Source organism: Drosophila hydei, unplaced genomic scaffold, assembly GCF_003285905.1.
Source record: "Drosophila hydei strain 15085-1641.00,03,60 unplaced genomic scaffold, DhydRS2 tig00000063-arrow-pilon, whole genome shotgun sequence".
In the NCBI taxonomy this organism is placed as follows: Eukaryota; Metazoa; Arthropoda; class Insecta; order Diptera; family Drosophilidae; genus Drosophila; species Drosophila hydei.
Window position 1 is genome coordinate 494,344 of NW_022045657.1, and position 26,303 is coordinate 520,646.

Here is a 26,303-nt window from a genome sequence, read left to right on the forward strand (position 1 = left end):
ACCTGCACTTCATTTGCATCGTCTCAATTGCCGAAGATGCGCACAAATTGATCAATTAATTGCCGGGCAGAAAATATTTCGCACTTAGGTGCGAAAACGAATTATTTATAACTTCGTCTCGTTTAATATGTTAACTGATTTACGCACCCTTCACTACTGAGTAAATCAATTATAAAATGGAATGATAGGACGGCCACACACAAAGTCCAAAATACTGAACAAAACTAGCAACTTTTGAAAATCAAGAACTAAAAGAGAACAAAATTTTATTTTTTTTAACTATTTACATAATTATATTCAAGCATATTGGCATAAGTTTATAATCTTACATTTTAAGACCTGAGTATTGAATATTGACACATAAAACAAATATTGGGCCCCACAAATATTTTTTGGAATTTTTGCATAAATATTTAGCATGAAACAGTAAATAATTAAAAAATGCCACAAAAGTTTCCCATTTAGGCAAATGTTCTCATTTGTTAAGCACTGTGCACAGTGGTGTGAGCGCTTTGAGTATTGAGATGATGCCCCGATCCCGATGCTAATGCCGCAGTTATATGTATATTTATATATTTGAGTGTGCGTGTGTGGTTGTGGATGGCTGTGTGTGTGTGTCTGTGTGTGTGTGCGTCTGCGTCTACGTCTACGTTGCGGGCTGTGTGTTTCTGTCGGCGTCTGAAATTAACGAAATAGGAAATTTTGGTATTTCTTTATATAAATAGATTTCGCCATACGGAGAGAAGTTAAAACGAGGAAAATGTGAAAATGTGAAAAGTGAATGAAACGCACGAGGAAAATTTGTAAAAATCAAACCCAATTACAGGCCACCAAATTCTGAAATGTGAAAATTGAAAAAAAAAAAAAATATATTTATATATATATATACATATGTGCATATGTATATAAATATGTCCAAAATTTTCTGAATCTGTGAAACGTCAGAATAAAATTGAAAAACAAAAATATAATACACACAGTTTTTGTTCGAGTGTGGCAATAAACATAGACCAAATCGAAGATGTGAATGTAATTATTTTTTTTTTTGACATAAAAATTGTGCGTGCAAAAAATAAACAATACACAAAAGAGCAGTTTAGACGACTACGTTGAAGACTTTGAAGGAAAATGCAGGCGTCTTCGACGACAACGACAACAACAACTAAAACAAAAAAGCTGAGCAGCAGCGGAGGCGTCGGGGGCGTCGGTACCGGCAGCAACAGCACCAGCACTGTGGCTATGACAACTGCCAGCAAAACGACAACAACAACAACAACTACACGCAAACCGGCAACAGTTGCTGGTGCTGCCGCTGGTGCAGCTTCTAACCACAAGGCGCCAAAGGCAACACCACTAATCGAAAGCGATGAGCACGCTGAGATGGTCGAGCTGATAAGCGAGCAAGCCGATGCCATCTATCACCAGTGGAAGAATTCCGGAGCGCCGCCCGCCGAGCTGCTGGAGTACGCAAACGCGGCCACCACTGGGAACTTTGCGGATGTTGCTGTTGCGGCGGCAACTGCGACGGCGACGCCGGCAACAGATCTTAACAATGCAGAGGGCTTGCAAAAGATGGTCACCAGCTTTGTGAACAAAGACAAAGAACAGCGAGGCAAGAGTGGAGGCATTAAAAAAGCGGAAGTGGGCGTGGCCATGCAGTCGAACGGCAAGACTAAGAAAACACCAACAACTGCAACAGCGACAGCAGCAGCAGCAACAACAGCAGCAGCAACAACAGCAGCAACAGTGACATCTTCAGCAACACCAACAACAGCGACTGCCAAAGCTGGCAAATCAAGTCACGTGGAGCAGGCGCTGCAATCGCCAAAAAAAGTTGCTGCTGTGTCAGGCAAGTCGCTGCGCGATGTAAATCGCAACTATGACATCAATTTGCAGCTGGACGTGAACAATTTGTCTCAGCAACAAACGCATCAATTGCTGCAAATCAGTGAGCTGCTGCACAAGGAGGCAGCGGCAGCAGCCGCAGCAGCCGCAGCAGCAGCAGCAGCAGAAACAGGAACAGCAACAGCAGCCAAAAAGCGATTGAGCAGCAGCAACAAGATCAACAGCAGCAATGTGACTCATAGCTTAAGCAACAGTAGCAGCAAGTTAACAGCAACGGAGCAGCCCACAAAGAAGATAAGCAAAGTCAGCAACAGAAGCAGCAACAGCATCAACAACAACATCAACAACAACAGCAACACAAACCGTAGCAACAACATTAACAATGTGGATGTGTTAGACGCGCCACGTGTGGTACAGCTGGATGAGCCATCTAAGAGCGCCAGCGAGCCGGCAATTGGCAGTCGCAAATTGCACAGAACCAAAGAGAACAACAATAGCGAGCTAAACAAGCCGGCGACGGCAGCAACCGCCAAAGAAAAGCTAGCAATAGCGCGCAAAGTTGCCAACAGCAACAGCAGCAGCAGAGCCAGCAGCAACACTGATAACAGCAGAGCTGGCAACATTGCAGCGAGTGTAATAGCAACACCAACAGCAACCGCGCCAGCAACTGCAACACCAACAGCAGCAGCATCCGCTGCCGTTAGCCCGCCAGCAACATTGGCGGACACAACGATGCCAACGTTGACTAAAATCAAACCGACTAGCGGCAGCCGAGCAGCGCTCTCCAATGGCCAGGATAAGAATTGTAATGCAAATCTGATATTCATTTATTAAACCCATATCCATAGCTTAATCACACTTCACTTTTGTAGTGGGCAGACCGATCCTAACGCGCGGCTCGGTCGCTGAACGTGTGCTGCTCTTCGAGAAGCGTCCGGATGTGCGCAACTCGTTTCTTGATATCAAACGGCCAGCGGATACGCCGCCCAAAAGTCTGCTCAAGGTAAGCTCAAAAAAAAAGTTATATATATATATATATATACAAGTGCGGCACAGCACACTCATAGAAGAGTGTGATATATGTGTGTGTGTGTGTTGTTCAGTTGTTATCTAACAATTGCAAATAGCGCATGAAAAAACTCACCACAGCCGCACGCCAGCAACAATTGCAACAAATTGCTAGGGCCCCTCTGTACTCTCTACTCTCTCCCTCTCTACCTCTCTCGATCCCCCTCTTCATCATGTGCACTTTAAGAAATATCGTGTTATCGAGCATCGTTGATTGATTTAAGGTTAACTCAAGACGCCATCGCCATATAGCTATCGGCTGCCAACAGCGATGAGTCGTTAGAGAGCTGTACATATAGCTAGATAGATAGCGAACATCGAACAATACAATTTGCTAATATAACATTAGGGGTGTTCACTGTACAAGTGTCCTAATAACAATAGCAATAGCTTTTCTATAGCGAAATATATAGAGAACAAAATCACATTGTAAAGCGAATGTCATCAAGTGTTATATTGATATATACATCATTAGACGTATATTTCAAAAATAGCAAATAAAAGTAGCTTATTTATAGAACTGAGCTGACTTCAGTTGGCCAAAAAGAAACATTTAAAAAACCTGAGCTCTACGATGATCTTCAATACAAGGTTTCCAAGGCAAACAGCTAAACCGTCTTTAGATATTCAAAGCTTTCTTTTCGCAACTCTATATTCATATATCTATCAGTCATAATATATGCAGTTTTAAATAATGTCAAATGGATTTTCTTTTCATTTATTAGTAGACACTATTATTTTTATGAACAACTTAAATTTAAGAATTTTTCTTTCACAAGCCCTAAAGTTCACAACTTAAGTTTGGAAACATAACAACATTAAAATTAATAAATAATAGGTTCATCTTAATATTTATTTCAAATAGTTTTCAAAAATTTTAGTATATCTCTAAATTATGTTGTTCAACATTTGGTGTTCAGTCGCACTACTATTTTGCTGAAGCAGTTGTATATCTATCAGAGATGACATAAATAATAGTGCAGATAGTTTATATATTTGATTATTTTTATAATTTTAAGAATCTTTATGTGCTCCGTTTTGGTGAGCTAAAAGGTCTCTCTATTATAGATAAGCCTATATATCTTTTCTGCACTGTTACAGTGAGTGACCCTAGTGAGAATGCATACTCTCGTATACAAACAATCAAATTAAGCATTTACGATCAGCACGATTGTACATAGGCAAAAAAAAAAAGTAAAAATAAAAAATAAAAAAATTTAAAAAAAAAAACCAAATACAAATACAAATACAATACAAGCACATGATTATTTAAGCAACGCGAATGCACTTTTTTATGTTTATTGTTATTTTTGGGGTATTTTTTGCTATTGTGATTATTCCATTTTTTTTCTATTAAATTATTTAATTATAGATATGTGTATGTGTGCATATCTTGAGTATAACGTTTATAGCAAACTCAACTACCCTGCCGAACTTTACTGCGTTTCAATATGAAATCTATTTGTTTTTTTTTCTTGTTGATTTTAAGTAAATAATTGCTATAAATAATTCACAGACAAAACTTTGTGTGCGATTGATTGTGCTATTTGTGTTGTCGAAGCAGGCGCAATTCTTGAATTCTTGCCGCTATCTATTGCCTTTACGACTTAACAGCTACACGTATGCGTAATATTTTGCTTGGCCATCAAGCGTATCCGTGCGTATACGCAATACGCGCAGATGCCCGAACTCTATTTGTGTGTGTGTGTTTGTATTTCGTTCTTTTTTCTCATGCGCGTTGAGATTAATATTAATGCGGCCGTTGACAGTTTTAAAATCATGAATGGCCAATGCTTGGTTTATGCTTCTCAGACTTATGGCCTAAAGCAAATGATGCTGCTTATAAGGTGTACAAATGAAATGAACACAAAGATCGACCACAAAGGAATGTGATAGAACAATTGCGTACGAAAAACATATGCATTGGGCGTAAAGATATTTAATTGATCATTTTACACGTGGGCTTTGCCAACTATTTATATCATCTCTTTGATAAATTATTGTTTTTGTTCTTTTCTATTTACAATTGTGCATAAATGAAACATTGTTCAAACTATGAAAAGATTGTTCGAATTTCAATAAATATAAATATATAGTTTTGGAAATCTGAAGCAATCTTTGATCACCCCTTGAAAAACTATAAAATTCTTAAAATTAAATTGCTTAAGATTAATCGTTTTATAATTGTTCATGATCAACCTTTGGCTTTGTTTGCTCCAATCGTGTCTAACTTAATTTATTTAAACAAGAGAGCAAGCGCAAGAGCCAGATCGAGAGAGAAATAATCAGTCGTATTTCAATTTCTATAGATTTCTTTAGATTATTTTCATTGACGGCAATTAAGATATTGTAAATTTAGCTTCAATTTGCGGCTGAATTTAGCACAATTACAACAACAATGTGAACTTAATTTCAGTTCATTTGTTATTTTGTTTTTCGCTTATTTAAATTTAATTTCCACGAAAATTTTAAGTATTTTTTGATTTATATTCGTACACACACCCAGCTCTCATTAGAATGTTTAAACAAAACTCAATTAACAGCAGTTTCTTTATGAAAATAGTGGTTCATGTTTTATAATAAACTTAAAGGGCAAAAGTAAGTGCAAATGTAAACAAAAGAAAAAAACTACAAATCATCAGAAAAGCCGAAAATGATATACCCTTATTTTTGACAAACAAATTGAGCCAATATTTGCTGGAACACAAAAACATTTCAGCTATAGTATACGATAGTATAGCGCAGTAGAGTAAGGTATACTATAGTACAATTGAGTAGAGCAGAGTAGAGTATAGCATAGCAGAATATAGTAGGCTAGAATATAGTATAGTATAGTAATATAATATAGTATTGCGATGTTCATTCTTGTTAATAATATTAATGATGATGGTGTTTGTGATAATGCTAATAATAATGATCATTATTAGATAATAGTAATGATAATAATAATTAAAATAATAATGATAAGATAATAATAATAACGAATCATCATCATCGTTAATGATGATAATAATAATCATTTAATTATCGATCAATAATGATGATATTGATAATAAAAATGATGATAATGATGATGATAATGATAATTATAATGATAATGATGGTGTTGATCATGATGATAAAGATAATAATAATGATAATGATAATGATAATGATAATGATAATGATAATGATAATGCTAATGATAATGATAATGATAATGATAATGATAATGCTAATGCTAATGCTAATGCTAATGCTAATGCTAATGCTAATGATAATGCTAATGATAATGATAATGATAATGATAATGATAATGATAATGATAATGATAATGATAATGATAATGATAATGATAATGATAATGATAATGATAATGATAATGATAATGATAATGATAATGATAATGATAATGATAATGATAATGATAATGATAATGATAATGATAATGATAATGATAATGATAATGATAATGATAATGATAATGATAATGATAATGATAATGATAATGATAATGATAATGATAATGATAATGATAATGATAATGATAATGATAATGATAATGATAATGATAATGATAATGATAATGATAATGATAATGATAATGATAATGATAATGATAATGATAATGATAATCATCAGAAATAAAGGTGATAAAAAAAACAAATATATCGTAGTGAATATATCGTAGTTTATAGCCATTATGGATGCCTTAAGGGTATCTACTAGTCGTTGATTAATTTAACGTATTTTCTCGTTAAGACCAAGAATTTCTCAATATTTATTTGTGCCAAAAAGTGTGGTAAATTAATTTATAAACAAAAAAAGTATTTGGCATATAAACTGCGTGCAGAATTCGAGAATGTTTTTGATATTATATGTATCCAATAATGTATGGGATATCTGATAAATGCTGCTGTTGTTGCAGGTTAAGCTGCATGCTACGCCACCGCCACCGCCCTCGCAGGATCTATTGCAAAAGGAGATACGCAGCTCCAAGAGCGTTTACATACCCAGGCAAGTCGGCAATATTCTAGATATCTTTATATATAAATATCTCTAACTATGCATTTCCAAGGCAGATTTTACTTTCCACATGGCAAGCCGCAGCCAACCATTGCCATGGAGCGTGTCATTCGCGGCATTTTGTCCGCCTTCGATAGCTTTCCTAACAATCAGGTGACCAAAGATGAGCTACCTCGCATCCTGAAGCTGTGTGGCCTGCCCTTCTATTGGCGCATGCCGGTTATGATCTTCTGCCAAGCAGGCACCACGGGCTTGGTGGAACGCCAGCGTTTTGTCGAATTCTGGAAGCAGTTAAGTTGATAGCGTTTCTCGACGGGATCTGTTGCCATATTGATTAGTTTTCCCATACAGAATGAATGTGTATTGCCATGAGGCGGCCTCGCGATTTGTTTATATTCTGTCGCGCGGTCAACGCTTTCGTTCCTATATTGTTCCAGAGGACTTGGTGCCGATGGTGCAGGATGTGGTCGATACGCATCCGGGTCTAGCGTTTCTTAAGGAGGCCACCGAATTCCATTCCAGATATGTGCACACGGTCATCGCGCGTATCTTCTATTCGGTGAATCGCAGTTGGAGCGGCAAGATAACCATATCGGAGCTCAAGCGATCCGATCTGCTCGAGGTGAGTCCCCGTGGCGGCATCGGAAATAGAAATATAATTTAACTGAAGCATATTTGCCTGCGCAGATGATTAGTCTGCTGGAGGAGGAGGAGGACATCAATCAAATCATGGCCTTCTTTAGCTACGAGCACTTCTATGTGATCTATTGTAAATTTTGGGAATTGGATAAGGATCACGATCTGCTCATCAACCAGGACGATCTGGCCAAGCACAGCGACAATGCGCTCTCCACCCGCATTGTGGAACGCATCTTCTCCGGCTGTGTAACACGCAGCGATAACAAAAAGGCGCCCCAAGATGAGCCTAAAATGTCCTATACAGACTTCGTATGGTTCATTCTGTCCGAGGAGGATAAGCGCACGCCGACAGCCATTGAGTACTGGTTCCGCTGCATGGACATTGACGGGGACGGTGCTCTGTCCATGTACGAGCTGGAATACTTTTATGAGGAGCAACAGCAACGCATGGAGGGCATAGGCATTGAATGCCTGCCCTTCGAGGATTGCCTCTGTCAGGTGGGCGAATGTCTTTAATCTTAAATTGCTTTTTGTGATGAGGTCTTTAACTATTTGCTTACAGATGCTGGACATGATTAAGCCTGCGAACCGTGATTCCATTACGCTGGGCGACTTGAAGCGCTGCAAAATGACTCACGTTTTCTTCGATACTTTCTTTAATTTAGAGAAGTATCTGGATCACGAGCAACGCGATCCCTTTGCCGCACAGCGCGATGAATCCGTAAGTTTGTCAACTAATTGATGATGATTCGGGTTGGGGTTACTCAATCCTGATTCGGGCTTCTTTCCAGCTTTGAAGTTAGTTAGTTTATGCAAATTCAAAATTTTGGCAATTTGTTCTTCGGGTCATTCTCGGCTTCTTCCACATTGATTCTTCACAAGCTTCGGTTTCATTCAAGAACCTGCAAATCATTTAGCCAAGTATTGGCCGGATCGCCGAGTCCTCTAGATTCCATCTGTTTCCATTTAGTTCAGTTTTGGGTTCTGTTTGATTGTACTTCGATAATTCAAATTTGAAAATGTATAAATTAATCCTTCATCTATTTGCAGACCTCTGATTGGGATCGATTTGCAGCACAGGAATATGAGCTGCTTATATCTGAGGAGGGTGATTGAAGCTCGTGCCTAAATTCGGGTTTTAATAACTTATTTATATATATGCATACAAAAACTCATATTTACACTCGCTCATCCATAGACTCACCCACATAACATACACGCCCACTCACACACCCACTCAGCCACACACCCAGACACTTTCATATACACTACAAATATACATATTTATTTACTTACAAATTTTTATACAAATTTTACAGTACGTCAAAAAAAAAATATTTAAAAAACCTCAACTAAAAAAAGGAAAGATAAAGAATATTAAATCAACTGGAATATCTTAGAGCATATATGTGCTATAAATCTTAATTATATTTTTTAATGTGCGCTTTTCGCTATTCAGCTGGAGTCAACAGAAATCAATAATAAAACATTAAAGCTAAACTGAATAGTGGAACACACCCGAAGAGTTTCGAATATGCAAGTTTTGCATGAGTCAATTTTTTTAACGAGTAGTTAACCTTAGTCAATTTAATTTGTGCGAATTCTGTTTTAGTTGAATATGATAATTAAATAAAATTAATCATAAATTTGTTAAATGCTTACCCACATCTTTTTATTTATGTATCTTTTGTATCGCAAAACAAACTATATACACAACGCTTTGGTTTGGTTCATTATTGAAGTTATCTGCCCTTAGCATATTCACAGTGTATTCTGCTTGAAGATCGACAATTTTTTGGATTCCATTTCGATTCATATCTATTTTAAGCAACTCTGAATGAAGGTAATCAATCCAGATAACTGACTGATAGATCTAGGCAACTTTTGTAGGCAATCCAATGGCCAACGACCTTATAACCCGATCTGAGTTTATATCTTGTTAATGAACTTAAAGAGTAAATAAGACATTTGTTTATTTTTTGTTTTAATTTTTTTTTATTATTAAATTACTATTTTTTAAATTTTTTTTTACGTTTTGTTGTACAACTTAAATTAGTTAAAAATATAATTTGTTCCTCGTCGTTCAATAATTAGACTACTAAAATTTGTAACTCATATTTTTACTTTTGCCTAGGTTAAATATATATAAATATATTTGTTTTGTTCTTTTTTACAGTTATCAAAGTTTATTTATTATATATGCCGAACTGAGAAACTAACGCAACAGACATAAATCCTTGTTGTTGTTTTCTCTACGATGTCAAATAAGTCGTATTAACGAATCTTTAGGAAATTGGGTTTCTTTTATTAGTTTTGCTTTACATTTCTAGTGAAAAATTATAATGATTGTTTTTACAATTGCCATTTTTGATGCTACAAACGATCTTTGAAAGGCTGCATTTCAAATTTACGCTGCTTGTCAGTTATGAATCACAGGTGCATATCGAGTGGGAAGGATACCGATATAAACTATACATATGTATATATATACTGATTTTATATATACACAAATATATATATTTCGATTTATATAAAATTGCCAATCAGCCATTCAAAAATTGTGTGACAGCGATTTGAAGGAAGTGCTACGTACCGACCACAGTATCATTTAAACGTGACTAAAAATAATATAACACATTAACAATGATGCATCTATATAAATGGGGGGTGGGTCTAAGATTATATGGGGTTAGCACAGAAAGCATATTTGCAAAGCAAAAAGGTTTTAAGAAAAATGTAACTCTGTAGAACAGTCTAATAGTGAAATTTCATGAAAAGCGTGGGCAAAAGTGTTGGAAATGGGGAAAAGCATTGCAGATCGTGTTGTTGTTGCTGTGGTTGCTTTTGTTAGGCTGAACGCTATAGCTGCTGTTTAAAGTGTGTTGTTAATCGAAGGCTTTTACTGTTTGAGCCGTACTTTTTCACTATCTTCAAAGTTCTTATCATTATCGTTGCTGGGTTCCGTATCTGTAGTCTCCGACGATGAGCTGTCGCTAGTAGCGTTAGAATCGTCATCAGAACTGCGACTGTAAATTGGCTTAGAATTGCCGCGTACATAATCAGCCGTTATGTGTACACTGCGTATATCTGAGCCAGGCACTATAAACATGGGATCCAAAAGAAGTTGCTCCTGTCGGATGGATAACGAATAACACATTAGTATTATGATTGTGAATGATTAACATTTCTACAATTCTCTTCTAACTAACTAACCATTATGGAGCGCAGTCCACGTGCGCCTGTATGCCTTTCCATGGCTAGACTGGCAATTGATTCAACCGCATCTTCCGTAAAGGATAGGTCCACCTCGTCGAGCCCTAGCAGCGCTTTGTATTGAGGCACGAGAGCATTGCGTGGCTCAGTTAGAATACGCACCAGCATATTCACGTTTAAACTGTGGAAGGGCACAATGACCGGAAAGCGACCAACGAACTCCTGCAGAGTGTAAAGCGAGCATGATTAACAGAGTAAGACAGATAGTTGTTGGTACTTACGGGTATCATTCCAAACTCAACGAGATCACGGGCCTGCACCTTAGTCAGGCATTTATCACGCTCCTCCTGATCGTTATCCATTGGGCTGGCTGCTGATTGTGCCGCTCGACGGCCCGAGCCGCTAGTCGACGGCATGCCGAAGCCCAAATACTACGGCCAAGAGTTACGATTAATATATGAATATAAATGCAGTTGCTGGACTTAGCTACCTTTTCATTTAACCGGCGGGCAATGAGACGATCGAGACCCGTGTAGGCACCAGAGGCAACAAACAGGATATTCGTTGTGTCTACTTGCACTGTTTCGCCACGCAGCTTGCGCGGCGAGTTCCGCTCAGGCACATTGACCACAGTCCCCTCTAGCATCTTTAACATGCCCTGTTGAACACCTTCACCTCCAACGTCGCGTAGCTGATGTATACCCGGCACAGCGCCAATTTTATCTACTTCATCCAAGAATACGATGCCAGTCTGAGCACGCTCCACACTGTAAAAGAAGGAGATATTACGATTTATTATCACTGAACATTCCTACCCTAAGGAGCTAGGCAAGGCAGGTATATAAGTTATGTAACCTTAAGTTACACTTAATTTGTCAGACAATTTATATATCGATTAAGAATTTACTTGTAATTGGCATCCTGTAGCAACTTAGATATGACACTCTCAATGTCCTCGCCCACGTAACCGGCCTGGGTGAGCGTTGTGCAATCGCAGATTGCAAAGGGAACGTCCAGACACCGGGCGATCGTTTGCGCAATTAGCGTTTTACCAGAGCCTGTAGGTCCGAGCATGATAATGTTACTCTTCTCTAACTTAACATCGTTGCTTTGTCTATCTAGTATCTCGGAGCCGGGACGATGATCGCTGTTCCGCGGGTTGTTGGCGTTGCTGTTGTGCAGGCCACTGCCTAGACCACCACCAGACAGTCCCCCACCAAGGCCCATTTGCGCTGGTTTTGGCGGCAGCTCGTTGCCAGGCGTGCTGTTCAGTGTATGACCAATTCCAGTGATGTGTAGTAGATCCGTACGTGGTATGCCGTCCAGTCCACCACCGGCGCCGGAACCGGCACTTGGCTGCTGCTGCAGCTGGGGCAAATTGTGATGGATGCGCTTATAATGATTGTAAACAGCCACCGCAAGAACTTTCTTGGCAAAGTCTTGGCCCACCACATGCTTATCGAGATATTCCATGATCTTTTGAGGTGGTGGCGGTGGCTTGCGCTGATTCTTTGGCTCCTCCTTGACGCGCTGCTTGGTTTCCACATCGGAGAGCACCACAAAGAAATAGTTGCACTTGGCGCACTTCACAAAGCGCGTCGAGCTAACAAACGTTTCCACTTGTGTGCATGCGCTCCCGCATTTTGGACAGGATAAAAATTTATCGCCACTGCCGCCAGTTGTGCTCGAACCGCCACTCCCTCCACTACCACCACCACCCACGTTCGACCCGCTGCTACCGCCCCCAGGTATTTTGGATGCGCCACTTGCGCCACTTAATTCGCTATTCTTTCCGGTTTCTTTGCCTCCGTTGCTGTTGCTGCTGCTGCTGCCGGCATCCGATCTCACTCCATTAGTTATGTCAATGTAGGCGGGTATGACCACAATGGGCTCCAACAGCAGCTGCCCATTGGCAGCGCATTGCTGAGTGGCCAAATGAAATTGTCGCCTTCCATTACCGGTGCTTAGTATTATGCATTTCGGGGTATGCTGAACATGGCTGGATCCTAAGAGAGTGATAAAGAGGAGTCAAGCGTTAGTTAATATACAAATATATATTGTGTATTTCAAATTAAATTATAGCTCAGATCTAATAGCAATCGCAACTGACTATATAATATAGTTCTCGTTGTTAGCTAAAAATTAGAGTATTACTACGTGTAGTTAAATTGTTGTATTATTCATTCATATTGTTGCCTCAACTACAAATCCAAGGCCAATTAGCAGCTACGTATATTAAAAAACTGTCTCAGTTCAATTAGAACGTGTAGAGACTCAAGTTCACGGAAAAACGATTATGAATTATGAAATTTCAACTTTAAAATAAGGAATATGAAGAGCATATCATTATAATTCCTGCACGGTTATTAAGATCAGAAATAGAATTTTAATATAAACAAAAAAAATTAAACTTTTAGGAGCATAAGTAGTTTAAATGTTTCTTAAATATACAATAGCTAAATATAAAATAAAATAATAGTATTTCTTTACGATCTGTTCGTTAGCAGAGCATGCACTGTAACCTACTATATGAGCTCGACTCGAGTAAACATTAACTTGAATCGACTGGTGATAATACTCGAACAATTTGTACTTATATAATAATTATATAATTGGCCTTTCTACACTTCCGAAAAACCTAGCTTAGATTTCCTTATGGCCGGTATTAAGAGTTTATTGCCGACCACTGCTGTAAGAAAAAACTGGCCAGTGCACACATTTAACGTCTATGACAAGAAAAAAGAAATAAAAAAAACATATTTTTAAACGACTGGCCGCTCATTGCGTCAAAAGCTGTAACTGCAATAATTAAACCTCGACCATATTTAAAAACAATTCAAGTTCAGTTCAAAATCGTAAACAAGAAATCGAAACAACAACAACAAACTTCAATCATCGCAAATACGATACATGCTACGTTGTCTGATTGGCATAACGTAATGGCTATGCGCCGTTGACCTTCGACAAAGGCTGTTTGACATGAATTTAAATCATATAACCCAATACAAGTTAGCTTTAAATCCATGGCTCAATTGGCGTGCATCTACTTTGTTAGTCAAATGCACAACCTTCAGCTATTGCCAAAAGTGAGTGTTCGATTAATATTGCAGAATTATAAACGAAATTTTGATAAGCGCGCTGTATTAGATTTATTGCTGTTGCTTTCGGCTGCTGCGGCTACGTGACGCAAATGACGCAGTTACGTATGCGATTTTAGACAGCATTCGTACGATTGTTGTGTTTCTGCGCTTATAAAAAACAGCATATTCCGCTTACCTTTTGTCCAAATTTTATATTTTGGAGCCAGCAATATGATACGTCGTACCATGCTCATTATAAAGCGCTACTGTTGCTGTTATTACGGAAATCTCAGCTGGTGGGTCGGCTCACACACACACATACACACACAATGCTCTCTTCTTCCTTCTACTGTTCGGGGGCTGCTGGTACAGATTTTGTTCTTGCTGTTGCCAGTCTGTTCTGGACTATTTTGACAAGCAAATATTGCTAGTCATTCGATTTTGTTTTGCACAATACTCTGAATTGGTTTTTGATGCTCACTCTTAAAAGACAAAAAATTTCTTTAGCTTTTTATTCGTTCCTTGTGGCCTGTTGTACGACGCAATTGTTAATTTTTCGCTGCTGCTCTGCTGGTACTTTTGTGTGTGGAAAATGTGAATAAAATAGATTGCGCTCGGCGCTTTGCCTGTACACACTTCTTTGGCGCTGTGTGCGTCTGCATATATGTGTATGTGTGTGTGTGACTGTGTGAATATGCGGGCTTGTCGGTGAGCACGTTTACGCTTGTGTGTGTTTCGGTTTTTCTGATTTCTCTTCACACGTCGTTTCGTACTCGTTGGCCAGAGTATGTGCTTCTTCTTTTTGTTTTTCGTATTTTGGTATTCACTAGCAAATGTGTTTTCGAAAACTTTTTTGTTGCAGATCCATGACAGTTTTTATTTATCTTATTGAATAAAGACCGCCCGTATTTACTGTCCTGGCCGTAATGGTAATTACACGATGTTGCTGTTATTCATACCATTAACGAAATTGTATGATAGCTTCACAAAATACAACAATGGAAAACAGCTGATAATTAAATTACAGCTGTTTGATGACTCTTCTTCTTGTCTGTGCCGCGCACCGTGGTACATAAAATCACATAAACCGACCAAAATGTTAATCTAAAATAATACACAAAGAATTTGGACTGTTTTACGGCCAGAAATATAGAAAATTTTTGTATATATGAATTTAAAAAGAACTTAAATTTCGTTTTGTCAAAAATTTTATATTTGACTTGTATTTCTAATTTTTTTGCCACCCAGTTTTTAGTAGCCAGGTATAATTCGGCCCTTTTTGCTAGCCTTCTTCAGTTTCTTGTTCTTCTTGTCCTTGCTGCGCTTATCTAGATTCTCCTGTCGTTTCTTCTGACGTTTCGCTATATCATGATCCACCTTCTGCTTGCGTTCCGTCCATTTCTTCTTTGCCGTCCGCTTCTCCAACTTCTTCTTTTTGATGGCCTTTTGGAGGAGCTTGGTGTCATCTTTCACTTTCTTGCCCTCTATCTTATCAAATGCCTTCTTCCAAGCAATATTATTTTGTAATTCGGCTGCTTTATCCCCTTGACCTTGTTCCTTTAGTTCGTTTATTTGTTGGCGTGTATCTTTCAGCTTTTTAAGTATTTCCTTTGGATTTTGATGCGATTTCTTGGACTTAGCACCTGGGTTGGCTGCGAAATCAATTTTGGAATAAACTATCTTCGATTCCTCGTTGAATACAGGTTTCAGAGGAACGGGCTGAATGGTTGCCTTGCTATCTGTTGCCTCTCCATCATCATTCGATTCTGCTTTGATACCTCCATTCTTTAGTTTATTCTGTTTTATATTCTCATTTTTCATTATCTTTGCTGAGGATTGGAGCAGCTTTTGCACGCCTTTGCTTCGCTTCAGCTTCTTTGCTACACGTCTCTTCTGTTGCTTTTCAGTAGTCGGACGCTTTTTCTGGCGCAATTTGTTCTTTATGGACGCAATACGTTCGTCCACATCCTCCTCGTCCTCTTCCTCTTCCTCTTCTTCCTCGTCGCCGTCATTGTCTCTAGGTTTAGTTTTGATTGATTGTTTTAACTTGATACCTTTTGGATTTGGCATATTTTCATCATCAGAGAGCAGATAGTCCTCGTAAGTTTCTTCATCTACAATAACGATGCATTAATGTAATGCTTTTTGAAGTTTTTGGTTTTTATTTACCATCTTTTTTTGAATAGGGCACATTGTGTATTGTCAACAAACGTAAAACTTTTTGCTCAAAGCGCTTTCTTATGGTGCACGCATTTTCCTTTTTGGACTCTTCTTTGCCATTCTCATGGTTGTAGTAATCCCAAACGCTTCTCACAGCTTCTTCGTCGGTCATATAGTCCATAGGGAAATTGAATAATATTCAATATTTTGAAAGTTGTACGAAAATTGAATTTGAGCTCACACGTGCAACTGAAGCTCGTTAAAGACAGCATAATATCGTGAGTTGCGATAGTCGACGGCTGAGTTCCGATAAGTAAATTAATCGAATATTAAACAAATCCCATATTTCAATATATTATATTTATCATAATAATATTAATATATTTTTCTTTATTTTCAATTTTGATAGTTTCTATGCAGCTAACTTTAAGCAGTCATGTAGGGGTATTCCTTGCCTATCGATAGTTACTGTTTCAGTTCATGCAACTTCTATCTGAGTGACAGCCATCGATAGTTGATCGATATTCACATACCTTGACTTTACATCATTTTTCAGTAATTCGTCGTCAGAGAATGACTAATTTTTGCCAGTGTTTAAAAATATTTGTAAATGCCGAGCTAATTTAATACAGTAATATAAACCACAACAAAGTGCATTTTGTTTTTGTTAGACGTAAAACGGCGGTCAGAAGTCTGTGTGCAAAGCGGCAACAATATGAAGAAACAATTTGCAAAAATTAAAATTGCTGCTGAAAACTTAAGGTAAGTTCAAAGGCCAGGGGGCGCAGGCAGTCGCCATCCAGCGGCAGCGGCGGGAGCCGTGAAGACGCGACAAACTGCCAGACAAAAGCGACAGCAGCCAGCGGCGGGCGCAGGTGTTGCCTCATAACAACAACAACAACAGCAGCAACAAACACAACAAAAACAAATCAATGCCAAAATAAAGCGCAACGCTTACGTTTTTTATATGCATGTTTCTTACGTCGCTGATGACCTAACGGCATTTGCGTGTAATGGCATTTACATATATATCGATATCTCTGTATCTGTATTTGATTTCCTCTTGTTTTGTTTTGCTTTGTTACTTCACACAGATCTACAAAATCGGACTGCAAAGATTCTGAGCTAGAGATCATTGAGAAGCAGGTAGACCGATATCGCGATACCATTGAGAAAATTGTGCGCAAATTACCAGCACTCAGCAACAGCAGTGGAGGCAGCAGCAGTAGCAGCAGCAATGGCACCGTCACTATCGAGGAGCACGACAAGCGCATCAAAAAGAACACGCACTACAAGATTGCCCAAGCACTAGATGAGTCGGCCAAGGAGTTACCTAAGGATATACCGTTGCACAAGGTTTTAGCGAATTGCGGTGAGTAGCTGATTTTGAATGTTAGCTCGTGTATGTGTATATATGAGAATGTGTGTGTGTATTAGTTTTATCGGCGTCTCGCTGGCTGTGATAAGGGCGCCACCTAGAAAAAATTCTAAATTGAAAAAAATTAAACACGAAACCGCTTAAAAGCGCAAGGTGTGCACAGTTATGCGTATGTTTGCGTGCATGTATGTGTATACATATGAGCGCATAAATTTCTATGCATATGCTTTGATGACTGTGTGTCACGGGCTTGCGTGCGCTAAGTGTGCGTGTGTGTGTATGTGTGGCCTCGCCTTGTCTGCGCTTGGCCTTGTGGCATTTACATTTCTCAACAGCGATGTCGATTATTATACCCTATTCCCATTGATAATGTATAAAAAATGGGTATATTTCTACTGTATAAATGTTTAAAATTGAAAGCAGTTTGTAGCTTGTGTGTATAGGTTCTTGGGCTCTTTCTGTAAATGATTTTTGAAGACTTAATTGATTCTCATTTAGCATATCCAATTTGCCTAAAATCTGCAATATCTTCATTAAATCAATAAATATCGATTATCGGCATATGTTACAATGTAATAAACGACTACATTCAGAAAGTCTATGGCATATATAGCACAGATTGAGATTACAAACCCCTACAGGGTATTCTTTAGTCTTCATATGGCTAATCTCTCTAAATCACTATTTACTTGCTGTTGCTATTGTTGTTGTCGCTGCTGCTTAGCGCGTTTTTTAATCATTATAATAATTTTTATGATGATTTTTTCGTTGCTTTCTTTTACACAGTCGTTCGCTGAGTCGGCTGCTCTCTGCCGCTCTTATTTTTATTTGCTTATCTATTTATACAGTTTTTGTTTTTTGTTATTTTTTTGTTTTTGTTTTGATTGTTATTGTGTTTACGTATTTGGACCCTCCGTCGCCCCGCCTGGCAAGACACGCTTTTTAATGCCCTGTTTTATGGCTGGTTTTTTTTCAATCAAAACTTCATTGTGCATTTCTTTCAATGCAAGACAAAAGCCAAGTAAAAGTAATCTGAGTAGTTATGTTATGATTATGATAAATCGAGCAAAGAAGTAAAAGTTACGCCAAAACGAAATAAAATGTACAATTGCTCAAATATGTATAAATACATATAAATATGTATAAATACATACTTACATACATATATGAAAAATATATAAAAATATATATAAATATATGTATGTATAGATATATAAATATTCAAATCAACCCCCACACCTTTTTTTCGTTTGTTGCTGTTTCTTCTCTGTCTCTCTCTCTCTCCGTCTCTTCCCCCACCCACTTTTTGTTTGTATTACTCATTATTGACTCCACTTACGCTTTTAGCATGTGAGACACACACATACAGACGCACACACGTACAGAGAGGCCCACAGGCACATTGATAGGCACAGTAGATGCGTGCAGCAATTGCAATTTAGTTGACTGCACTAGCAGCAGCAGCAGCAGCAACGGCAGCGACGCATCAGCATTAACAGCTTCAAGTTTACCTTGGTTCAACGTTCATTTGATAAGCTCTGTCCACAGCATTACGACATAAAGCGAAACGAAATAAAGCCTTTGTTTGGCCTGCATGCAAAAGTAGGTGAACTATTCATGCATAATACTCTCTCGTCCGCTCAGCTGTCGCTCTGTACGTGTATTGTATGTTTCGCATTTTATCAACTCTATATATTTGAGTTTACACAAAGTTCACGTACACAAATGCTAACAAGGAAGTATATTGTATAAATAGTATATTTGTTAGCAGTTAGAGCGTATAGCTGGCCAGTCACTTTTTCTTTCATTCCCTTTTTAGTTTCCATCTCAACTTAAAAGTTATATAAACGTATTTGCATTTGAAGTAGGTCAAAAGAAGACAATACCAATTTTTGCAAATTGAGTATTTAACAATTTTGCAATCATCTATTTTTATATTATGACTTTTGATCTATTATAAAATATAGGTATAATAAACCTAAGGCGTTACTAAAATGGAAACTGTCCTTAACGATTATAACGGTTTCGTCCCACTGTGCCAAGTGTGCCCTTTTGTAATTTATTTCTTAGCCACGACACGCTTTAATTCCACCTTCTCGTCTCATCGCCTTCTCTTAGCCACAGCGAGCATATCTTCAATTTTATACTTCACTTGTGTTGTCGCCTCTTCCCCTGCTGCGGGCCCCCTATTCTACTATGCATTGTAGGCTGCGCTGCCGGCGTCGCACTCAACACAATTATCACAATTTTGCTTACTCAGCTTCGTCAGAGAAGCTATAGTTACGCCCCCGAGCCCGCGCCTGCGCCCGCTCCCACAGTGCGCGGCCCACAACTTTGAACCGGCAGCTACAATAACAACAACATTTGCTACCGTCCTTTTTTCTGCGATAAGGTCTTAAATAAGCATTGACTTCCTCACTTAGACACTCTGAAATGCAGAGACACACACTCACACGCATCCTTTACATCATCAAAATAAAGTTTTGTATTTATTTAAACTAAAAAAAACTCTTTCGCAATTTGCAGCCGAGTTGGAGAAGACAATCGCCGAGTGCATCATCGAGAGCGAACTGGAAACGGAGACGAAAGTTGTGCGGCGTTTAAAAAACATCTTAGATAAAGAAATACAAGAGATCTCAACGCTAAAGCGTAATGTGTCGCGCACACTACAGGAATACACCTCACTGAAACGCAGCCATGAGGTAAGATATCATTGCGCGGCCCCAAACTAAGCACCAGACAGCAGATAAATCGTTGACTCTCTGCAGCAAAGGTTGTACACAGTAAAAAGTAAATGTTGATTTCAATTAAAAACACGTTTTCTATGAAAAATAAGAGTTCTAGAATTTGTGTCTAAGAAACGCAACTTGAAAAATTGATATATAAAATATTAATATTAAAATAATGTGAACAATATTGAATCAACTTTAGTTTTGCTGTGCAACTCTTACTCTTACCCTTGCTCCACTATGCTTCTTTCGTAACTTTAAGTTAAGTTAATCAAGTCTAAATTGTAAGCAGCTGTTCAAAAATGATTTGTGATGATAATGTAGCACTTATCCAAATTGTGGAATGCGTGTTGATTATGTTTAAAAAGAGCACGATTACAGAGCCCAGTAGAGAAAAGCAGTCGAAGTGCGACACCAACAAAACAACAAACAATCATCATAACAATAACAGCAATAACAATAAGTATTTATACAACTTCTCAATTGTGGGGAGCTGAGACCGCATCGCACAGTGGGCTCATGTCACATTTGAGCTCATATAACAAAGCTACTTTTCATATATGTATGTATATTGTAAATAGAAACTATGAATATTATATAGCCATGGCTCTTGAGAAAATAGAAATAGGTTTACGCTCATGTCATCAATTTTCCAGGCAATACGAAAACTTCTCGAATGCTAACTAATATCTAATGCTATTGACTGGGCTTTCTGTTAATGAAATATGATGAAACTTGTTTTGCTATTTATTGTGATTAATCTTTTATAGTGAAGTTCGATCTTGATATATCTCAATTGTACCGCCTTATAATTGAGTCGAAGAAACGTTTAATTCTCTCTTTGTTTATGATTCTTCTTTAAAGCTCTACTCATAGTTGTCAATAGTGATACCAATTTGTTAATTTGGCCATTTCCGCTCTTGTCCAACTGATAAACATCTCTCGCTCTTTTTGCACACATTTCTCATTGACTTTTAAGCACTGTGCTTTGTGCATAGCCAGCCACGACCGGATGACAAGCGCCGGCCAAGAAAGCAATCAATTCTTTATTTTTTTCTCTCTTTATAATTTCAGTTTATTTCTTTCTTTATCATCTCACAATAGAATTGTTGGCTTTGTTGTTGTTGTTATTCGATTTTATACGTCGCTTGGCGTCGTTTGTCTTTATGATATGGTCGCAGGATTGTTTGACTTTTTAACGGTTCTTGTTCCAATTTCTCTAGCAACTGGCAAGAGTTGTTGGTAGTACAGTAGACGCCCTATTAACGAACAGCTGTTGCAGAACTATTTCTGGACAGGACATAAAAATTGTGTAAAGAAACAAAATTCTACAGAAAGAGAATATAAAAGTGTCAAGCAAAAAAAAAACTTAAAATATGTGAAAAATTTGCCTTTGTTGAACAGTTTTCAAATATCTAGAACTTGCAGGCAAACACTTCTCTGTTAGCAGGAGGCTTCACTGTCTGCTTTAGCCGTTAAAATTTGACGATTACTTGACAAATTTTATGCCGAAGTTGTCAATTTTGTTCACTTCTTGTTTTTATTTTTATGATATTTCTTTTGGCATTGCTTTCCGTTCGTTTTACAAGCCAAGACAACACGACGACACGCTTTATGCCTTATATGGAGAGGCGGGCCAAGCGGCAATTGTTGTTGTTGGGGTGCTGTTTAAGGTGTCGGAAGACGTTCATTGACTTTGCCGGGCAGCCAAGTGACATCATAATTGAAAATTGAGCCAATGAGTGAATGAGCGAATGAACGATCGAGCGAGCGAGTCGCAGCGCTCAACTTACTAATTGTCTGTCCCGTCGTAACATATTTTAGTCGCATTTCTTAGACACCCTACGTGTATGCGCTCCATAATCTTATCGAAACATTCGAGTTGGCTCAATAATCAGCTATGCGGGCAACCTCTAGCTTTTCATATTGGGAACACTCTAATTGAGCTATATATGCGATATATGTCCGACACAGTTACATACATCATTTTTGGTGTACCTTACAAGTGCTAACTGTGGATGTTTGTCATGTTTGTAGCTGTCCCGCATACCCAGTTTCAACTCTAATTTAGGCCATTAGAGGTTATATTTATATGCATACATATGTATTATATATATTGTGAGTCACACGCTGACTGTCATTGGAATATGTTGTTTAGGTTTAAGTTTATAATTAGATGGTAGATGCCATTGTTTGCTCATTGCCTGTTGCAGTTTGATTGACAGCAGCATAGTGAAAGAGCGAGAGAGGCATAGAGCCAGTGGTGAGTGAATGAAAGCGAGCGAGAGCGAGGGCGAGAGAGCGGGTAATTTGTCACGATTTTGCTTATTTTTAGCAAACTTACGACGTTGATGAAACGTAGACGGAGCAAAGTGTACTGCGCGATAAGAAGTATTATAAAGACAGCATTGTTCGTTGCGTCTGATTAAATACTCTTTACAGAGCACACGTAAAATGTCCTTGAATTTCTAAGAAGTATTTTAGTATAGAATAGAAGCGTTTCCTCATTTTAAGTATATATATATATTATTCAGATTTATAACTAAGACTAATATACTTCAAGTTCCATCACGTCTAACTACTTACAATTTATTCTAAAGTATTTATTTTTCACGCTCAAGAATCCCTTCAAATATTCATACAAACCTTTAGGATATACTCTTCACGAGTTTCTTATCAATTGCCGTAGACTTTAAAACCACTTGCTAATGCCCAAGGTATGAGTCAAAGCTTGAAGCAATGTGTGGTGTCTCAATTAGCCGCAAATATCGGTCAGACGTGCACAAGCCCATTAAATGTACAATATTTACTTTGTGAATGTTGCCATTTGCGCGTACAACAAAGGAATTGATTGGAGCAGCTGGCCAAAGGGTCTATTTATAGGCTACTCTTAATGGGGCACTAGTTGAGAGTGCAATGAGCATAACAACAGCAACAACAGCAACAACAATCACAGACACTTGTCGCGCAACAGATGCGAGTTGTAGGTGGGTAAAGATTACAGTAGGGCTATTCAGTGTAGAGAAGCGTGTGAAAATGACGCCAAGTCCAAACAAAAGAAAGACAAGCGAGAGATTTCTTATCGTTGGAATGTTTGACTAAACTGATGAACGCCTCATTTTTCACTTTCAGGCTGCCATACGACTGGATGAGCCCGCGGCCAAGGTGAATCATATCAAGAGCCAGCAGGAAGAGTGCGAAGTGAAGCTGGAAAAGGAGCGTGATGCATGGGCGGCACAAATGCTGGAGCTAATTGCCAAAGAGGACGAGATCGTTAACTGCATTCGGGACTATGTACTCAACCAAAGAAACTATCATGAGCGTGCGCTGCAGCATGTGAATGCATCCCTGGCGCGCATTCAGGATACCATACAGGGCACAGAGAAGTCGCGATTTGGCACCTCGCTCAAGGAACATTTGCAGTCGACGCATCGAGACATCTCCTACATTGTGGAGCTCTGCTGTTGCTGCTTGCTGGAGCATGGTCTCGAGGAGGAGGGTCTGTTGCGTGTGGGCTGTGCCAGCACTAAGCTGAGACGCATGAAGCATGCGCTGGAGGCGCAGCATGTGAAGACACCCCTGCCGCTGGAGTATCAGGATCCCCATGTCATCGGCTCCATACTGAAGCTGTATCTGCGCGAGCTGCCTGAGCCGTTACTCACCTACGGGTTGTACAAGGATTTTATACGTATTGCGGAGCGGCACACCGAAGCGGAGCGCAAGACGGAGATTAAGGCTATTTTAGTCAAGCTGCCCAAAGAAAACTATGCCAATCTGCGCTACCTCACACGCTTTCTGGCCCTTATGCAGCAGCGGGCCGTGCACAATAAGATGAGCTCCCAGAACTTGGCCATTGTCATGTCACCGAACATGCTCTGGCCGCGTGTCGACAAGAGCAGCAACGCAGCAGCCGACTATATTGGCCAAGTGAACAGCTCCTCAGCTGCTAACATCATTGTCGAGCTGCTGATTAGTCAATGGGATTACTTTTTCGATGGCGATGTCGAATTCTATGTGACGCTGCAGCGTCAGAAGCTCTTTGTCGAAGGCAAAACCAAATCGAATTCCTCTAATGAGCATTTGGATAAGCATGAGAATGGTAAGTGTTAACGATGAGTAAAGTTTTAAGCAGCTATTTAACTCTCTTCGGTGTCATCCTAGAAGTCATGGAGAGCCCGCGCTATGGCACGCTGCGCCGCCAGAAGCCCAATGCGCCGTCGCCTCCAACCAAAACAGAGTCCACCAGCAATGGCGTTGGGTCCAGTCATCGGCCGCATGCTAAGGAGCTCTTCCCGCATCAGGATGACAAGCCGGAGAAGCAGGAGAAGCAAGAAAAACCAGCAAAGCCTCCGCTGCCTAATCTGCCGTCATTCCAGCAACCTGCTGCAGTCAGTCAGCCAACGCACACACAGCTGGAGGCATTGCCGCCGCCACCAGTGACGCCCGCCAAGCCGGTTCCGATGACGCGCACACAGTTCTTTGGCCTAGACAATCTGCCCTCGCCCACAGCGGATCGCAGGAGCATCGATAGCATTGGCAGCTTTCGTTTGAAGCCCGACCTACCACAAAAGCCACAGCTGCCCAAGCGACCTGTGGCATTGGGCCTGGGGAGCGGAGGAGGGGGTAGTGGTGGCTCCAGGTACGAAAGTAAAAGCGACGATGAGGCCATAACGCCGACACAGGCGATCATTGATAATGGCAATGTACGCTTCACCACGGAGAAGTTCATAGAAAAACTGCGACACGAAAATTGTGATACCAATGGCACGCGGGAGGAGGCAACGACGGGAACAACTAGCAACTCAGCGTCAACAACAACAATGACTAGTACAGCAGGCACAGAACACAATCATAATCACGAGCATCAGCAGTCAACGGGAGAGAAGGAGCAGCAGAATTTGCCTTCCACGCCCATATCGCCCAATTCATTTCAAACGCCCAAAAGGCCAACGGTGCCAGCGCCGCCGCCGCCAACAATACGCAAGCAGTCGGAATAGTGTAGTCAATAGCGAATCCTTAGTTAACCGGTGGCGCTTTCTATATGTTAACCGTAAGACTTGAACGCACAGTAATTTAGTTTAAAAAAATCAACAAATCAAACAAAGCCTTTCAATAAGTTGCATTAAATTATATAAAAATATATATAATAGAGTGAAAGCAACTTAATATTCTGTATTCAGCATTTGTATTCTTTGCAATTTAAACGATATGTGTTTTATTTTAGCCATATGTGAGAAGATATACATATACATATATAAATATATAGTATATAAACATTATATTATATACGCATGTATTAGTCTGTAGTAGGCATTCATGAATTAACTCAATTTTTGTCGAAATTTACGCAATTTTTTAATTATTATTGTTATCCTTATTTGAAAGGTTGTGATACACAGAAAAAGAAGAGACAAAAAACACGAAGGTTTGAGTTTCCTTAATTTTGCTTTGCTCTGTTCCCCACTTTCTGAAAGACAATTTCAAATGTGATTTAAAATTTGAAAAATTTGTTGCCTTCGTTTTTAAATTTGTTACGCTTTGTACTAACCGAAATTGAACTTATCTTCGCAGTTCTTCGAAAAGAAGACGATGCGAAGATGATAAAGCAACGCTCAAGCGTGTTCTATGTACATAGTATATATATATTTTATCGAAAGTCTTATCAATTTTAATTTTATGTACTCTGTATTTTGCTTTATTAATTTGTAATGCAACTATTAATATTATTTTTTATCTATATTAAACCGATGTATGAATATTTGTTGTGTATATAAAATATACATTAAAAGTCATTTATGATTTCATAAACTTTTAACCTATTTTCTTTCGTCCATTTGTAATTGAAATGAAACACTTTAATTGTACGTGAATATAAAATATATAGTTAAGCGTTTATTCAGGGTATAAAAGTTATAAATATAGGTAAAAGAAAAGGTGAATGAGATATGTATGAAAAATCTGAAATTGTATTATCTAGCAGTTAGAGGTTTACTTGGCTATATATCGCTTTATATGGTAAGCAATATAGAGATGTTATGGGTGGTATTTATAATGTAACAAGCAATATACTTATTCCAACAATTAGTTAACTCGATGACAACTTTCCATTCTCTCTTGAGTTATTTTTCTTAATTTTTTACTGTTTTCTAGACTTTTTATATATTGCTCTTTATGCTGAACTAGTTA

The 26,303-nt window shown here is 38.7% G+C and overlaps 4 protein-coding genes across 6 annotated transcripts; 2 read left to right on the forward strand and 2 right to left on the reverse strand.

Moving 5' to 3' along the window:
* The first annotated feature begins 924 nt into the window (after window positions 1-924).
* Window positions 925-9,088, forward strand: LOC111596694 (serine-rich adhesin for platelets). 2 transcript variants are annotated; one of them, XM_023311010.2, is made up of 8 exons: window positions 925-2,650; window positions 2,718-2,848; window positions 6,821-6,909; window positions 6,975-7,208; window positions 7,270-7,540; window positions 7,606-8,055; window positions 8,120-8,278; window positions 8,608-9,088. In XM_023311010.2, the coding sequence occupies exons 1-8, from the start codon at window positions 1,129-1,131 to the stop codon at window positions 8,671-8,673; spliced, it is 2,922 nt and encodes a 973-aa protein (XP_023166778.2). In that variant the 5' UTR covers window positions 925-1,128; the 3' UTR covers window positions 8,674-9,088. The 2 variants fall into 2 exon arrangements, with proteins under 2 accessions (XP_023166778.2, XP_030078744.1); XM_030222884.1 differs by lacking the exon at window positions 8,608-9,088 and adding an exon at window positions 8,349-8,456.
* A 668-nt stretch (window positions 9,089-9,756) lies between these two features.
* Window positions 9,757-14,984, reverse strand: LOC111596687 (ATP-dependent Clp protease ATP-binding subunit clpX-like, mitochondrial). Its single transcript, XM_023310993.2, has 7 exons — window positions 14,047-14,984; window positions 11,678-12,776; window positions 11,261-11,537; window positions 11,052-11,201; window positions 10,771-10,992; window positions 10,475-10,687; window positions 9,757-10,175 (listed from the first exon to the last, which is right to left on the reverse strand). Exons 1-7 carry the CDS (start codon window positions 14,102-14,104, stop codon window positions 10,143-10,145), a joined length of 2,052 nt encoding a protein of 683 aa, XP_023166761.1. The 5' UTR covers window positions 14,105-14,984; the 3' UTR covers window positions 9,757-10,142.
* A 35-nt stretch (window positions 14,985-15,019) lies between these two features.
* Window positions 15,020-16,280, reverse strand: LOC111596688 (surfeit locus protein 6 homolog). Its single transcript, XM_023310994.2, has 2 exons — window positions 16,020-16,280; window positions 15,020-15,964 (listed from the first exon to the last, which is right to left on the reverse strand). The coding sequence occupies exons 1-2, from the start codon at window positions 16,189-16,191 to the stop codon at window positions 15,102-15,104; spliced, it is 1,035 nt and encodes a 344-aa protein (XP_023166762.1). The 5' UTR covers window positions 16,192-16,280; the 3' UTR covers window positions 15,020-15,101.
* Window positions 16,281-16,567: 287 nt separating this feature from the next.
* Window positions 16,568-25,244, forward strand: LOC111596704 (rho GTPase-activating protein 92B). Of its 2 annotated transcripts, none has more exons than XM_023311023.2 (5): window positions 16,568-16,772; window positions 17,105-17,382; window positions 19,915-20,090; window positions 23,250-24,216; window positions 24,282-25,244. In XM_023311023.2, exons 1-5 carry the CDS (start codon window positions 16,726-16,728, stop codon window positions 25,112-25,114), a joined length of 2,301 nt encoding a protein of 766 aa, XP_023166791.2. In that variant the 5' UTR covers window positions 16,568-16,725; the 3' UTR covers window positions 25,115-25,244. The 2 variants fall into 2 exon arrangements, with proteins under 2 accessions (XP_023166791.2, XP_023166790.2); XM_023311022.2 differs by having other exon boundaries at window positions 16,569-16,772; window positions 24,279-25,244.
* The last annotated feature ends 1,059 nt before the right edge of the window (window positions 25,245-26,303 follow it).

Bases quoted from the DNA above. Each gene is read 5' to 3' on its own strand.
- LOC111596688 (XM_023310994.2), bottom strand. From the start codon at position 16,191: ATGGACTATATGACCGACGAAGAAGCTGTGAGAAGCGTTTGGGATTAC. The intron at 15,965-16,019 runs GTAAATAAAAAC...TCGTTATTGTAG, and splicing joins GCCCTATTCAAAAAAAGATG to ATGAAGAAACTTACGAGGAC.
- LOC111596694 (XM_023311010.2), top strand. From the start codon at position 1,129: ATGCAGGCGTCTTCGACGACAACGACAACAACAACTAAAACAAAAAAG. The intron at 2,651-2,717 runs GTAATGCAAATC...TCACTTTTGTAG, and splicing joins CAATGGCCAGGATAAGAATT to TGGGCAGACCGATCCTAACG. The intron at 7,541-7,605 runs GTGAGTCCCCGT...TTGCCTGCGCAG, and splicing joins AGCGATCCGATCTGCTCGAG to ATGATTAGTCTGCTGGAGGA.
- LOC111596704 (XM_023311022.2), top strand. From the start codon at position 16,726: ATGAAGAAACAATTTGCAAAAATTAAAATTGCTGCTGAAAACTTAAG. The intron at 16,773-17,104 runs GTAAGTTCAAAG...TACTTCACACAG, and splicing joins ATTGCTGCTGAAAACTTAAG to ATCTACAAAATCGGACTGCA. The intron at 24,217-24,278 runs GTAAGTGTTAAC...GTGTCATCCTAG, and splicing joins TTTGGATAAGCATGAGAATG to AAGTCATGGAGAGCCCGCGC.
- LOC111596687 (XM_023310993.2), bottom strand. From the start codon at position 14,104: ATGAGCATGGTACGACGTATCATATTGCTGGCTCCAAAATATAAAATT. The intron at 10,688-10,770 runs GTTAGTTAGTTA...TCCATCCGACAG, and splicing joins GTGGACTGCGCTCCATAATG to GAGCAACTTCTTTTGGATCC. The intron at 10,176-10,474 runs GTACGGCTCAAA...TATTATTTTTAG, and splicing joins ACTTTGAAGATAGTGAAAAA to TCACGTTTAAATGATACTGT.